Below are 15614 nucleotides of genomic sequence, written 5' to 3' on the forward strand. Positions count from 1 at the left end.
GAATACTGTTAAAAGATTACAAGATATTTTCCCTCATTGTTATCCCCACATAGACTATTGTAGTTACTGAGCCTCTAACCTGTGTGGGCTGTATAGTTCTTCTGTTTGGTGTATCTTTGTTTTGCTGCTGTAATATTTTCAGCTCTTTCTGTTCTGCTGCATAGGCCTTAAGTGGCACCTATTCCTATATCATTGAGGTCACTCTCCATCACAATTGCTATTGACTTTAATACATTAGAAATACATATTAAATATTTTTAAAATCAATCGATGTGTATTTGTATTTTTAAGACTTTCCAAGTTCATTAAAACATCACTGAACCAAAAAAAAGTATTTTATATTATTCAATAGCCTACATATTCTACATTAGCGTTTTTCACCCTATAATGTGTTTGATATTTGTGTGTGTCACACTCTGTGCTTATTATGTTCGTCGTCTGTCGTAATTTGCTTTTGTTTTTATTTATGCGCACAAAACAGATTTGTCTCAAGTGCTGAGTGACGTGATAAGTGTTTGATTAATTGACCAATCGGATGAGTTGTTTCGGCAGTGACGTTCCCGCGTTCACCAATCATTGCTGGGGAAATGTGCCGAACGGAAACAGCAGCCGACCCACTTCCTCCTCTCCGCCGACTACAGGCAGCTGCCGTCTGGCTGATGTAAAGTTGCACCTTCGCAGCTGAGGAGACCCCACCGGCGGCCGCCTCTTCCATTTTTAAAAAAATATAAACTATTTACTTTCCCCTCCTCAGCGGACTGTCGTGGCACCTGGGCTGACATGGCGACGGAGATAAGTAAAGGTGTGGAACAAGTCTCAGTGGGTAAGAAAAGAAATGAGCGTAGCCAGAGCTAGCCAGCTCGTGAGCGAGCTCCCGGAGACATGTGTGTCCTCCGTATTGCATCAGTTGCTGTGGTGTTAGCAGTTAGCATGATAGCTAACGCCGTTTTCAGGTGTCTGCTTCGATATGCTCTCATACGGAGCAGGGTCATACAGTCACTGAACTTCTGTGCGGCTGCCGGACCAACGACAGTTCGTACGGATACAAACTGAGCCACTGAGAGGGAAATATTTAGCCGTGACAGCTGTCAGTTTGCAATGCAGCCGCTAAGAGGCTGCGTCAGTCTCTTACCCCGGTGAGTGAACCCGACCTCGGTATATTGAATACAATTATATTATATTCGTCATATAGTCAACAGGCGATGTACCATAGTGAGCAGGGTCGATCCCTGTACCGAATGTCAACAATATGCGACCCGTTAGAAATACTGGATGTGCTTTCAGTTTCCTCTCTCTGCGTGACACCAAATACAGGGTCAGTATAGTGTGGGTCCACCTGGAGATATCTGTGTTTGTTCTGTTCTGTTCTAAGCACAAGGTGGAACTGTGATGAGCTTCTGTTCTTCAAAGAAACATTATAGTGTAGACACCTGCTGCATAACAAATAGTCATGTCTATGTCTTACTGTAAGGTTAACATGGAGTGACTCTTGGTGATTCAGCATTACAATGATGGCGTGAAAGACCTAGACAGATCTTGACCTCAGCCCCATCCGACACGACCCCATTGGGTTGAACTGGAACGCTGACTGGGAGCCGGCCACGATTACACAACATCAGTGTTAGACCTCATTAAATGCTCTTGTGTATGAATGGGAACAAATCTCTGCAGCTGCGTTCCAAAATGTGCTGGAGTGTCTGAAACCAGAAGAGTGGAGCCTGTTTTAACCGCACACTAATGGCCACGTTTGGATGGCATGTCCACATACTTTTGGCCATATAGTTTAGTTTATGTTTTCGCCTGTGATTGCCTTGATAGATGGGTGTCATTGTTGACAATGTGGAAGCTGTGCCTCCAGCCTTTGACAAAAGTGCTGGTGTGCAGTGAACTCTAATGTGGAGGTTTCAGATCACTCTGCAGATGACTAAGCACTTAGAAAATGTTTGTCCAGTTTCACTTTTGCTCCAGGAGGCAAAAATTCAAAACCTGACTCCTCCTTCTGCAAGGCTGGACAAGACTGGAAATAGACTTTTCTATCTGAGGGAGAATCAGTTCTTTGTCTCATCTTGCCACTTTGTGAATCAGGAGGGTCCTCGTGGAAACTAGGTGTTGTTATGTTAATAATACACAGATGCAAGTAAATATGCACAATAAAAGTTAAAGATAAATTTGACTGATAGCATTTTCCCCCCAGATAGATATCGTAATATCGTTACTGTGGATTTTTTTTGCATCCATCATTCAGTGAAAACCGGATATTGTTGTCGACACATAACATAAAACACCAAAGCCAACAATGTGTTAGTCAGTGGCACTTGGCCAAGCTCTACAGCTCTTACCGAATATGTAAATCTGTATTCATTCCCAGGTAAAACATTCAGGGTTCCCACGGGTATTTTATGACTGTGAGCGAGTCTCACTCTGCCTCTGTTTCACAGGTGAGCTGTACGTGTCGGACAAATGTGGCAGCGACCAGGATGGGGACGGCACGGAGCAGAAACCCTTCAAAACTCCTCTCAAGGTAAACAGTCGTGTGTCTTAAAGGTCCAGTGTGTAACATTCAGGAGGATCTATTGGCAGAAATGGAATGTAATATTCATTATGTTTTCATTAGTGTATAATCATACTATACTATAATCGTATCTCTGCTGTTCACTTTCATTATAATTCATGCTACAGGATTTATTATTAGTAGTAGAAATAGTAGCAGGATATATTGATATTTTCCCCGCTGGTTGATCCAGTTGCACTAATGCTAGCATCTCATTGTGCTTCTGAACAATGAAGGCTCTGATGTTTGCTGGGAAGGAGCCGTTCCCGACCATCTACGTAGAGTCACAGAAGGAGGAAGAGGTTGGTTTAAAAGCATCTTTTTCTCATTTCTTCACTTTAATCTTCATCATATCTACCTGCTTCATGCACAGGAAATGATTCAGTCCCTGCATGTACGTCTTTCTTCCTCAGCGTTGGGCAGTGATCTCCAAGACGCAGATGAAGAACGCAAAGAAGGCCTTTAACCGCGAGCAGATGAAGAACGATGCCAAAGACAAGAAAGAGGTGTGTGTTCTACCGCTCTCTTCAGCAGCTCCTGCTAGAGCAACATAAAACCCATAGATGGTTCCTGTTTTTTCTGTTTTACTGTTCATTATTCTAGTTGAGCTCTAATCTATATGACCAAGAAGCAGTGCCTTTAAATATTTGCTACATGTTTGTTGTGCAGGCAGACGACAACGAGAGGAGAGAGAAGAACCTGCAAGAAGCCAAGAAGATCACCATTGTGGACGACCCCAGCCTGCCTAAACCTGAAACCGTCAGTCTCTCACATTTCATCTTGTTTCTACTCTTAAATCGGTCCTAATGTTCTATTAATAATATCTAATTAATAATAACCGCTAAAACAATTTTAACCTACTATCTAGCGTTTTTATTTCTTATAATAATTTAAGTGAAGGGTTATATTACACTGTGATACATACATAATGTAGTTGACATTTGAAGTGTTTAATAACTTATTTGTTGTTAATCACAACTCTACATACAGTAGAGAGCATTTGTAACATGTTTATAAACAGTTAGTGAATGCTTGAAATGAATGTGTTCATAACTTACTTATATTACTACAACTATCTTATATTATCGTTTAACACGTTCCTGAAACATCAGTTAAAATGTATTATAAACAGTTTATGGACATAGTAGATTTACAGAAACAGGTAGCCTGGCTCCGGGGATCACAAGATCCACCTGTTGGCACCCCTAAAGCTGATTTATTAATGTGGCTGTAGCCTTATGTTTAATGGACAGATATGAGAGTGGAATCAGTCTCACCTCACTCTGACAGAAATAAGTGCATTTTCCAGACTATTCCTATAGTCCTGTGAGTGTTTATACACTCCTTTATAATTGCTAAATAAAGTGTTATTGTATTTGGATTGTTTTTGACCTCCCTCCCTTTGCTCATCGTGCTGTTTATTCTCATGTTGTATCTGTTGAAACCATTTGTGTCTGTTTTGATCCTGGAGTTTGGTTACAGTGATTGAACCATGTGTTCACATATTGGTAATGTAACTAGCTTTTTATGGTTTTAATAGGAATGGAGACCATTCAAACTGCATTTCTTTCTAAACCACAACCAAACCAATTCTCTTGAACTGTAAGAAGCCAAGTCATCTTTAAAGCAAGGGTGGGCTTGATTATTCATGTTTCCTGAACACAAGCCAAATTGGCATAATGTTGCTCTGTATCAGCAACTGTCTGAGCAAGGAATTAGTAAAGATTACCAATTCACCAGGTACTCACTGCCAACTTTCTGTGCTTGACTGTTGAATCTCCATGCGACAGACGTATGTTTGTCAGCACCACCAACCGAAAATACAGCCCCAACTTATTGTGACAATGACCTAAAGATGAGCGTTGACTTGTGTTTTTCAGGTTAAAATCCGTCTTCTGGAGGCCAAGAGAGGTCAGAGAGTCAAAGTGTTTGGATGGGTTCATCGCCTCAGGAGACAGGGTGAGGAGCCTGATGCATGAAAATAGAAACTAGTGTTTTACTTGTAGTTGTTGATAGCAGTTTAAATAAATGAATCAAAGTGCAGAGAGACGGTAGATATTTGTGTGGCATATTTGTTTCTACCTCTGGCTTCAGAGCAGAAAATGCAACACTTCAATTCAAAATGCCTCTTACTTTCAACTTGATTGACAGATAGTTTGACACCAGTTTTTCTTCACTGTATATACTTTTGTCTCCTACAGGGAAGAACCTGATGTTCATTGTGCTGAGAGATGGAACTGGTTTCCTCCAGTGTGTTCTGTCTGATGAACTGGTACAACTTAATAACTTAATTTGTGTTATATAATAATACAAACAAAGACACATTTCTAAAAGTGTGAATTGAAAAATGTTTGAAATGATAAAATCCAACCAAAAAATAAATTTACTTAGATATGCAGATTCATAGGAACTCAATAGAATACGTATATAATATAAGCTTCAGACTGTTCTCTGATGCAAACTAACTTATTTTCTTGTTCTTGTCTTCAGTGCCAGTGCTACAATGGCTTGGTGTTGTCTACGGAGAGTACTGTAGCTCTGTATGGGACCGTCACTCCAGTTCCTGAGGGGAAACAGGTGCTTCCTGCTGCAGTCAAAACTTTCACTACATGTACATGGACACAGGAGACCAGCTTACTGAGTCAAATCAGGTTACGCAGGAAATCTGTCAGTGTTTCCTCTAGGGTTTTTTTTTAGCAGTGGGGGCAGGCCTGTCCGAACATTTAACAGCGGCGGGCCGCCGCTCCAAAATCAACATAGAGGAAACACTGCATGTAGTGTAACCTGATTCTACATATGTATGCAGCGTGTTTGTAAATACCTGACCCTGTTAGGGATCCAATTATTGTATTGATGCGAGTTCTGATACACTGCAAAAAAGTGTTTTTCTAATGGCAGGACTGTGCCTGCATTTTACAAAACGTCAACTGACCACTCTCCGTTCCTCTTCCCCTCAGAAATCTCTTCTTGCCAGTGTTGCTTGTTGCCCAAGATGGTACGCTGTTCCCATTGACGATAAAAAAAACAAAACAATAAACAACATATCACTTGGGCCGGAAAAAGATTGCAAATTAGCAGTCCATCCGGGTGTTGTTTTTCAGCTATTTGACCTGGGAATGAATGCCAATTGTACCCTTTCCCACTGAAGACAAAAGCCATTGTTAGTGGCTTTTTTGTCCAAAGTGAAAGTGGCTTTAGTATCAGTTTCAGTTTTAGTCAGACATGGTGATTACTTAATGTCAGTACTCAGGGGCGCGGTATAGGGGGGAAAGTTAGGGCAATTCCAAGGGCCCATGACTGACAGGGGCCCCAAAAAATAGGTAAAAACTAATATAAAATTGTTAAACCATCATCATTCAGTATATATATTTAAAATATAATTATAAAATTAATGATCTCATTGTTTTTACTTGTTTGTGGCAGTAAAAGTTAAATATCCCCATTGACCAAAAAGTAAACATCCATATTGACCGACCACCCCCCTGTATCTGCATGAAATGGTTTGGTCCTGCTTTAGCACACTTATCAGTGACGGTGTTTAGTTGCAGTCAGTAGATGCGCCAGAACTACAGTGATCACAATGTTAACTAGTAAATCAAAATCTGGTTTTCAAAAAAGGAAAGGGAGGAAAGACAAAGGAAAGGATGTCAATCTGTAACCCAGTTTTTCACCAAGAAAGGAGCCTATAGTCTGTGAGTGGTATTAACCTGTTGGCTTAATGTCCATAGGGAAATAAGATAGCCAGCTACAGACTAGTGTTAGCCTACATTTAATCACCATTAATCAGTTCAGGGAAACGTTTAGCAAGATATTCATATTAAATCATTGTCCCTGCCCCTTTTAGCAGACTTAACAACAGATGAGTCAGCAGCACCCCAGTCTCCCCGTAACTGTACCCCTCCCTGTCGCAGTGAAGAAGCTGAGCAACGTTGTGTTCAATGACAGGCCAGTTAGCATCATTGCAGGGAGTCTGTGGGGATTTCTCTCATGCTCTTTTTACCATTACAAAAAAGAAAATTAAATATTTATTAATGACAGAAATTCAAACACATTAATAACAATTATTTTCTCACATAATGATCATTATGAAATAAAATAAAAAAACCAACAACCTACTGTCTGTTCTAGATGCTGGACAGTTGGAAACAGTGAGTATGCATTTTATGGTTGCTTTTAATCTTGCGTCAAATAGTGAACTGCATACTGTATGCAGACTTGCATGCATGTACAAATCACCAGCAGTAAATATTGTGCTAGTACTAGTATTGAACTACAAGAAGCAAGACAGTTGCAAGCCTTTTTTGATGGGACAGTTAGGTCCTAGAGATGTGGTGACAACAGCTGCGCAGAGGGGGCCCAATTAGATTTTTTTGTCATGGGGCCCCAAAATTCCTGGCGGCGCCCCTGTCAGTACTGAATAGAAGAGTTCCTCTCTTTTGATCCCAATGCCCTGCTGTCACAGAAAGTTTGGGAAGTCTTTGTCCTGCGCTGAGAAAACTAGCTGGGAAACATTGCTGCCTTTCTCTGCTTTATATCGCTGTAAATTGAATGGCTTTGGGATTCAGACTGTCGGACTAAACAAGACATTTGAAGACCTTTAGCTCTGGGACATTTTGATGGCCATTTACCTATACCCATAGTGAACAATTGACAACAAACCCAGAGAAATTTTACGGTAATTTTTAAGTAACTTGCTATGGCTTCTGGGTAAGCACAGAGTTGGTTGGAGAGTGAGGAACGAAGTTGGTAAACGTCACTAAACGTAACATGAATACAACTTTAATACATTAACCTCGTCTGTGAAGTTTTTGCCTGAGTCCCGTCTGATTTTCACCAGATTAACCAATAATGAAAATGAATCATTAGTAGTAGCCCTAAGTTGAACCTCAGCTGAGGAGATCTGATCTCAGTGTTTTGGAAAAGAAACAATGGAACTAAACATCTTCCTCAAATGCCACATGGTAAAATAATCCTGTCTTCCTCTCCCAGGCGCCCGGTGGCCACGAGCTGCACTGCGATTTCTGGGAGCTGATTGGCCTAGCTCCGGCAGGCGGGGCCGACAACCTGCTGAACGAGGAGTCGGACGTGGACGTCCAGCTGAACAACCGGCACATGCTGATCAGAGGAGAGAACGTCTCCAAGATCCTCAGGGTCCGATCCACCGTCACACAGTGCTTCAGGGACCACTTCTTCAACCGCGGATACTACGAGGTGATTCACACTGTCAAATTCATCCCTTTTTGCTGTTGAGGCACTTTCCGATTTGTTGTTACTAATTTATTACTTTTAAAAGGAAGAGAATAAATCTGTGGTAGGGTTGGGTTCTGATTGTTGGTGTCCTGTTGGAGCCAGTTCCAGGGTGATACAATACCTGGATTCACTAACTTTTTTTTTTTCCTTATTGCTCTTCATGTATACTAAAAATTAATGTACAAAACATTTGGGTATAAAGCTTTTCAGTGAGTGTAAACAGCACTCTGGGTGTGCAGTCTTTTCTATTAAGCTTTGTGTTTTGTGCAGCGAACCAATTCCATCTTAAAAAGATAATCAGCCTATTCTAAACGTGTCCTAACATCTTACTATTGCAGCACTGCAGGTTTATCAGAGTGAACTCATATGAGGTTGTAATTTTGAGTTGGCAACATATTTAATCTGCAAATGTCTGCACGTAGCCTAGGGTTGTAGTCTTTAGCTGATAGTCTTATCTAATATCTGTGAATAAGTGAACAGAAGGATTTGGCTTTAGTAGCATTTTATCAAATATGAATGCAGCACCAGATCTTCTTATCAAATTCAAATCCATTCAAATCCCTTATTGACTCTGTATAGTGTTATTTCTAAATTCAGTGCAGCCAAACAAACTCATATTGTGTTAATTAAAGGTGATAAATATACCAGATTGACTTGCCACTGGATGTGAACCTTTTAGAATTCAGTCAATAATAATTGCTGCTGTGATCTGATTTCATGCTGCACACGGTGTGAGACATTTTCCACACAACAGCAAGGCACAGGAAAATGAGCTGCAGGTGACAGGCGGCACACCAATGAGTCAGCCAGTTAAAATTACAGACAGGAACACTGACAACGGGAATGTGTGGTTTACTCAGAATTCTGTATTTTCATTCTGAAGATTAGTGTGGGAATTAAAAAAGAGAGGTAGTTTAGAATGTAAGTGAATGGCTATTGTGGAATAAATGGCAACCAGAAATAATATCAAAAGGTTTTATTTTAAAGGATTCTAACTTGAATATATAAGAAGTAAAACTCAATAATTCACCTAAAATCTGTACATACAGTTTGTTGGGAGAATAAGCATGACAATGCCACAGTCTTTGATTGGTTGGGACAAAAGACTCTTACCAACCCTAGAACCCAACTTAGCGAATTCATATAACTGTTGAGTTTGACAGAACACACACACACACGCACACACGCACACACGCACGTTCTGTTTCAGATAGACCTGGGAGCTCAGGATCACAGGCTCTCTAACTGTTTGTTTTTCTGTGTGTAGATCACTCCTCCGACCCTGGTGCAGACTCAGGTGGAGGGCGGCTCCACGCTGTTTAACCTCAACTACTTTGGCGAGCAGGCGTACCTGACGCAGTCCTCCCAGCTCTACCTGGAGACCTGCATACCCGCCCTAGGCGACACCTTCTGTATTGCTCAGTCGTACCGAGCCGAGCAGTCCCGCACCCGCAGACACCTGTCTGAGTGAGTACTCGGGGCGGGGGGGAATTGGATAAATAATTAATGGATTGTTAAAATAGTATTAATTAATTTAACAGTTGACAACTAATTGATTGATCAACTAATTGTTGCAGGTCTAATAGCTTTCCCCTGTACTGTAAAGCCCTTATTGAAGTAGATTTCTAAAATTCACGACAGCAACTGTCTCAGTCACTGACACCAGTGCACACTTTGGCCGCACCCAAATATTTGCCCTGAAGCCACACAGCTGGGGTAATTGCCACAGCATACAATGTGCTCCGTCTGGTCAAAACTTCTGAGACAACGACGACAACTTTAACACTTAAAGAAAAGGTTGGTTGTCACAGTGTTCTGGGTAAACTGATGAGACCAATGAACATATTAAGCTGTGCCTGACAGGATTTAAAGGTCCAGTGTGTAACCTTGAGGAGGATCTATTGTCAGAAATAGAATATAATATTCATAGGTATTTTTTCATTAGTGTCCAATAACCTGAATATCAGAATAATTGTGTTTGTTACCTTTTAGAATGAGCTGTTTTTGTCTTCAGACGCTACAGGTTGCCTTCCTGGTTCCACAGTGTTCGATTTTGATCCTCATTAAACTTTCCACTGTGAGTCCCACCGTGGGTTAATCCTGAGCACCTTGAATGTTGTGTGACATCCAATCCCAAGCCTTATAGGCTTCAACCTAGTGCAGTAGTGGGTTTACGTGTGCATAGCTGTGTATGAAGTTGAGCACTGTCTGCTGATAACACATTTGTTAGTGCTGCTACTGTAGCTTACTGTAGCTGCAAAGTACAGGAAATCAAATCGCAAACTTAAACATAAATGGGTAAATAAATAGATAACATTAATTACACTACAGTCACAAACTGTAGATTTCACCACATCTCATCTCCGTACGCTGATGAAACTGTTTTCTGTCTTCTGAATCTGAGCCTTTAAGCCTCCTGCATTCTGAGTATTTATTTCTGTAACATTGTTGAGTTGTCTTCTGTGTTCAGGTACACTCACATCGAGGCCGAGTGTCCCTTCATGTCTTTTGAGGATCTACTGAACAGACTGGAGGATCTGGTGTGTGACGTGGTGGACCGAGTGCTCAAGTCCCCCGCCGCTCCGCTGCTCTATGACATCAACCCCGTACGTCAGCGTGTGTGTGTGTGTGTGTCTGTGTGTGTGTGTGTGTCTGTGTGTGTGTGTGTGTGTGTGTCTGTGTGTCTTACTGCTGAAACAAACTGAGGATTGATAGAACGTTCATTCATTATGCATTCTGATGATAGACTGATACGATCAGTAACCATGGAGAACTTCAAAGTTCTTTCTTGTTAACAGCAGTTGATAAAACGGTCTCACTTTACAGCCCTCTTTGTGATGTTTAGCAGATGGACTTGATATTTGATATTCCATAGTGATTTCCTAACAATGTTGATATTTTGTTTAATCACTTTTTCCAGAACTTCAAACCCCCCAAGAGGCCGTTTAAGAGGATGAACTACACTGAAGCCATCGAGTGGCTCAGAGAGCACGACGTCAAGAAGGACGACGGCACCTACTACGAGTTTGGAGAGGTACGAAACACACACACCCCTCAGAATATGTAACACAGTTATTGTCAGCAGAGCTCTCCCAATTGACACTTATAAAGGTAGCCCACAATTCGTTTCAAGTAATCCTATTATTAGTTATTAGAATATGGGTTTTTAAATGAGTTATTATGTAAAAATGTATTTATTATCACTAGGGTTATTTTCCCAGACTTTGACAAAGTCAAACTGTTCTCCCAGACCTGGTAGTGCCAGACAATGACAAGTAAAGTGAGCTTGTGCTGTTCTCAGTCTGAAGTTCACTTGTTTTTTCGTTGAGCGTCTGTGGAGCAGCAGGTCAGCAGATCCAGTCTAAGAAGGGTCTCAGCTCACCTGCAGTTTGTACACTTCTCCTGTAGGGGGAACAGCTGTCCTTGCAGTCAACTGGAGCTCTAATATATGTCAGAAACACGTGACCAACACTTGTCTCCTGTTTCTGTGAGCTCACAGGGCTCAAGATATTTGTGTCACCACATTCATACCAATATTACTTTAAGAAATGATTACTCAAACATACTTTAATAAATGTTTTATGTCCCGTTTTTAGTTTTTGTGGCCTCAGTCTGATATTAACCACTCTGTTTTGATTTGTTACTGTCAGGACATCCCAGAGGCTCCAGAGAGGTTGATGACAGACTCCATCAACGAGACCATCCTGCTCTGTCGTTTCCCTGCTGAGATCAAGTCCTTCTACATGCAGCGCTGTGATGATGACAAACGCCTCACTGAGTCGGTATGAACCTCAACATCAATCTAACTGAACTTGGGGTATCTAAATGTATTTTTGACGTTTTTGAAGTGGATGGACAGTATGAATGATATCTTCTATAACCCCTAAATGCCATTTTATAGCACATTGTAAGTCAACAAGTAAATTTTCTGGAAAATTCTGTTACAGTACGAGTAGTTTTTCATGTCGCCTTTTTCAAATCGCAATAACTTTTAGCCGTTTATTTCCCACTGAACCAAACCAGGCAATGCATCAGGCTTTGAAGCCAATTTGACATAGTGGCCAGCCTGTGTAATGACAGCCATGGCAATGTCCCTTAATGCATAGCGGCCCCAAAAGACTTTCCCCCATAAACTCACATAGTTAAAGAAGCAGCTGTAAAAGGGGTGGATGGTGCCACAACCTCTGTGAAATGAGATGTTTCACTATCAGAAGTTGATCCAGGCAGTCTGATAACATTTATAAAGTCGAGTATATCCACACGACTCCATCATTTTACCTCCGTTCAAGTTAGCAAAGGGCTAAACTGAAAGGTAGCCAGCTCGGCAGGCAGACGTCTCTGGTGTATGGATTTATCTGGGCAGTGTCTGTGCTGCAGGTAGTGGCTTTTTTGGCTCCACGCACCGCTGAGCAACTTCCAAAGGAACAAACGGAGACCAGCATCAGACGCTAAATCCAGTTCTTCCTTAATACATCCATGCTTTGAACACATATATAAGATTAAGAGTCTCCAGCCGTGCTAGCGGCTCTGTGAGGTACCTGGGTACAGCTGTGACAACGCTGTTTGCAGTGTTTACCATCTCCACCATCATATTTTAACATGTTAGCATGATAACATTGGTAAATTAAAACTAAACAAAAGGCTGATGGGAATATTATTAGTTCTGCAAGTATTTGGTCATACATTATTGGACAAATCGACTCCATGGGGTTAGAGGAAAAGTCAGTGAGACTGCCAAAGCCAGTGCACCAAATTCCATCCATCCAACAGTTGTTGAGATATTTCAGTCTGGACTCAAACTGGTGGAACAACCGACCGACCAACATGGCCATCCATAAAGCAACCAACAAATATATAGTTTTTCTTTTTGATAAATTACATGATACATTCACACTGCCAGCCCTTGCACTCTTTTGTATCTGTTGCTAAAACCAGGTTTGTTTTGTTTGGCTGTTCACAAATTCTGTCTAATGCAGCCAGCTCATTGATTTACAACACAGAGAGATGATTTAAGTACAAACTGTACAGCAACATCTCGACACATTTCTGTTGTATTACGGTGTATAGCGCTCTAACCTAAATGGAACAGTAACCCTCCGAGCTGATGTGGGAACTGGGGCCTTAAAGTGATACACCACCTAAAGGCTGACCTTTGGGTGCCACCTTTTAAAGCTGTGTGGAAGCCTTATTGTCTAACTGATGAGCTGTGTGTTTGTTTGTGCTGCAGGTTGACGTGTTGATGCCAAATGTGGGCGAGATTGTCGGAGGCTCGATGCGTATCTGGGACTCTGAAGAGCTGCTGGAGGGATACAAGAGGGAGGGAATCGACCCGACCCCCTACTACTGGTACACTGACCAGGTAACAGACAACTGAGAGCTTCTTTTCTGTTTGTTTGGCTTTGTTGCACCATAGCCCTGCTCACCTGTGGATTCTCCACATCTGTCTAGACCTTGCCCGTTAGTATAAGTGGGCCCCTTGCCTTACTGTGTGTTTCAGTAACGGTGGGTATTAACAGTCTGCTCTGTGTGCGTGTGTGTGTGTTTCAGAGAAAGTATGGTACATGTCCTCACGGCGGTTACGGTCTCGGTCTGGAGCGTTTCCTCACCTGGATGCTGAACAGACATCACATCCGAGACGTCTGCCTGTACCCACGATTCATCCAGCGCTGCCGACCCTGAACACACACACACACACACACACACACACACACACACACACACACACACACACACACACACTCTGACCTGGCATGTGGCAGCGCTCTGTTAGCTATAAAAGGTGCCACCACAATATTGTTTTATGTTCTGTATTATCCTGGATCATGAAGAGTTAAATCTGTAGTGAGCTGCATGATGTCTCACCACAGACAGAGTTAGAAACCCCACCTGCTGTGCTCCGCCTCAAACTTCACTGCTTCCTCCTTGTTTGTTCTGACTTAAAACCTGAATCTGATCACGTCTGCCTCTCTTCATGTTGGTTGATTATTTAACCAATATGAATTAATTAATCGACACTGTAGTTTATTGTGATTGTGTCTACAAGTTCTAGAAAAAAATCTAACAATGTCTCAAATGTGATCTTGAATGCTGCTAAACAACAACATAGTAAAAAACTTACAAATGTAGTTGCAGGAGTAAAATTACAAAGCTGCATAATCACACATTTTAAGTTAATATGTGCAGAATGTTATGGAAAACTGTAAAAAGAATAAACGGCACAGTCCACCAGCCAGTCAGGAAATCCAATCCTGTAAAATCTGTCTGCATGCAACTCTGCATGTCAGATTCAGGAATAAAAACAAGATTCCCTCAAAACAAACCTGGATGAACACCTGAGAAAACTATGGAAGCACATTCATCAAAGACAAATAAATAGAGACACCTTATCTCGTAATCTTATCTTTCGAACAACTTAATCTGTTCTCACAACTATGAAATAAGGTCTCTAATTTATTTTCTTTTGATTTTGTTTTTTTAATGCAATGTTTCTGTGGAAAACGTATCAAATTAGCAACAGTCAGTGACGGATACAGAACGTTTGTGTTCCTGTGATGTCAGTAGATCAGTCTGTGGATGTGCACTGTTCATGTATTTGGGAACATTTTACTTCTAATACTAATACTATTAAAGTACTACAAGTAACCTGCACTTAAATAAAATGGCATTCTGAAGGATGGTTGTACGAGGGTTTTTCTTCAGGTGTCTGGTGGGTTGGGTTTCATCCTTGTTTGGATCTTTTGGTTTTCCCTTATGTAAAAGATATAAAATATATGAAATATAATGGAAAACCAGTAGATTGAACTAAAATAGGTTAAGTGTGTGTTATAGTACGGTATCAGTATCATGTGAAATAAGATATTTTTATATTATAAGATACACCGCACATATATAAGATATTTTATGGTACATATTTTCATGTTATTATGACAAACATGTTATAATAACATTTTCTTATAACATTTATCTTGTTATGTTTCATATTTTCTTACAGGTTATATTTTCGTTACAGGATATTTTCACATTCACATACGTGAGTCGTAACTAGGAGAAAAGGTTGGTTTTTTTTGCCATAAATGTATACCGGTACTGTCTATTCACTCAAAGACAAAGGAATTCCAGGTACTCAGGAATAAAAACAAATTTCCTTATAATCTTTAAATAAAAGTTTTACTCCCATCATATTAGCATTATTAGCGGATTTGCCTAAAGAACAAACAAGGTCCCACAGCTTCCTGTTAGCTTGTGGCTTAGCAGTGTGACCAGTGAGCAGTAGTGTTTAAAATGAGTTGAGCTGCAGTTCCTCTAATGGCCACTAGATGCTGCTCCGAGAAAACTGACTGACTAGCCGCACATGAATGGGAAGACTCTTCTTCAGAGACACTGACACACTGGAGGAACGTTGTCTCTGTGGTACAGACAGACAGACAGACAGACAGACAGACAGAGAAGAGCTTGTGTATGTGAGGACTTCCTTCTTCAGCAGCTGTTGTTTTCTTGCTTTGTTTGTTTCCTGGTTCCTCGTGGGCTTCCTGCTTTATTGTTGCAAACTGATTTTAAAAGGAAGAAGGAAATGCGGCTTTAGACCTCAGTTCTAGAAAAACGGGTCAGATTTAAAGGAATCCGAGCAGTTCCAAAAAACAACCTGCTCAAAGAAATGTTCTCCAGGAAGACCAAGGATGTTTTATTTTCTTAAAGGTGTGCCCTGCTCCTCAACATCACATTCATTTCATTCAGTTGAACAGGTTACTGTTCCTTCAGTAGTGCTCTCAAATCTCGTTTTCATAAAGGAGTAGATTTGTAAAAAGTAGATTGT

General features: G+C 41.0%; 1 protein-coding gene across 2 annotated transcripts; it reads left to right on the forward strand.

Moving 5' to 3' along the window:
* Positions 1-623: 623 nt before the first annotated feature.
* Positions 624-14473, forward strand: nars1 (asparaginyl-tRNA synthetase 1). 2 transcript variants are annotated; one of them, XM_051411978.1, is made up of 15 exons: positions 624-823; positions 2439-2521; positions 2788-2853; positions 2965-3057; positions 3221-3310; positions 4432-4510; positions 4753-4823; positions 5042-5128; positions 7541-7762; positions 9069-9268; positions 10272-10407; positions 10722-10835; positions 11452-11583; positions 13029-13160; positions 13349-14473. In XM_051411978.1, exons 1-15 carry the CDS (start codon positions 781-783, stop codon positions 13478-13480), a joined length of 1680 nt encoding a protein of 559 aa, XP_051267938.1. In that variant the 5' UTR covers positions 624-780; the 3' UTR covers positions 13481-14473. The 2 variants fall into 2 exon arrangements, with proteins under 2 accessions (XP_051267938.1, XP_051267940.1); XM_051411980.1 differs by having other exon boundaries at positions 624-802.
* Positions 14474-15614: the final 1141 nt, after the last annotated feature.

Source organism: Dicentrarchus labrax, unplaced genomic scaffold (assembly GCF_905237075.1).
Source record: "Dicentrarchus labrax unplaced genomic scaffold, dlabrax2021, whole genome shotgun sequence".
NCBI lineage: Eukaryota > Metazoa > Chordata > Actinopteri > Moronidae > Dicentrarchus > Dicentrarchus labrax.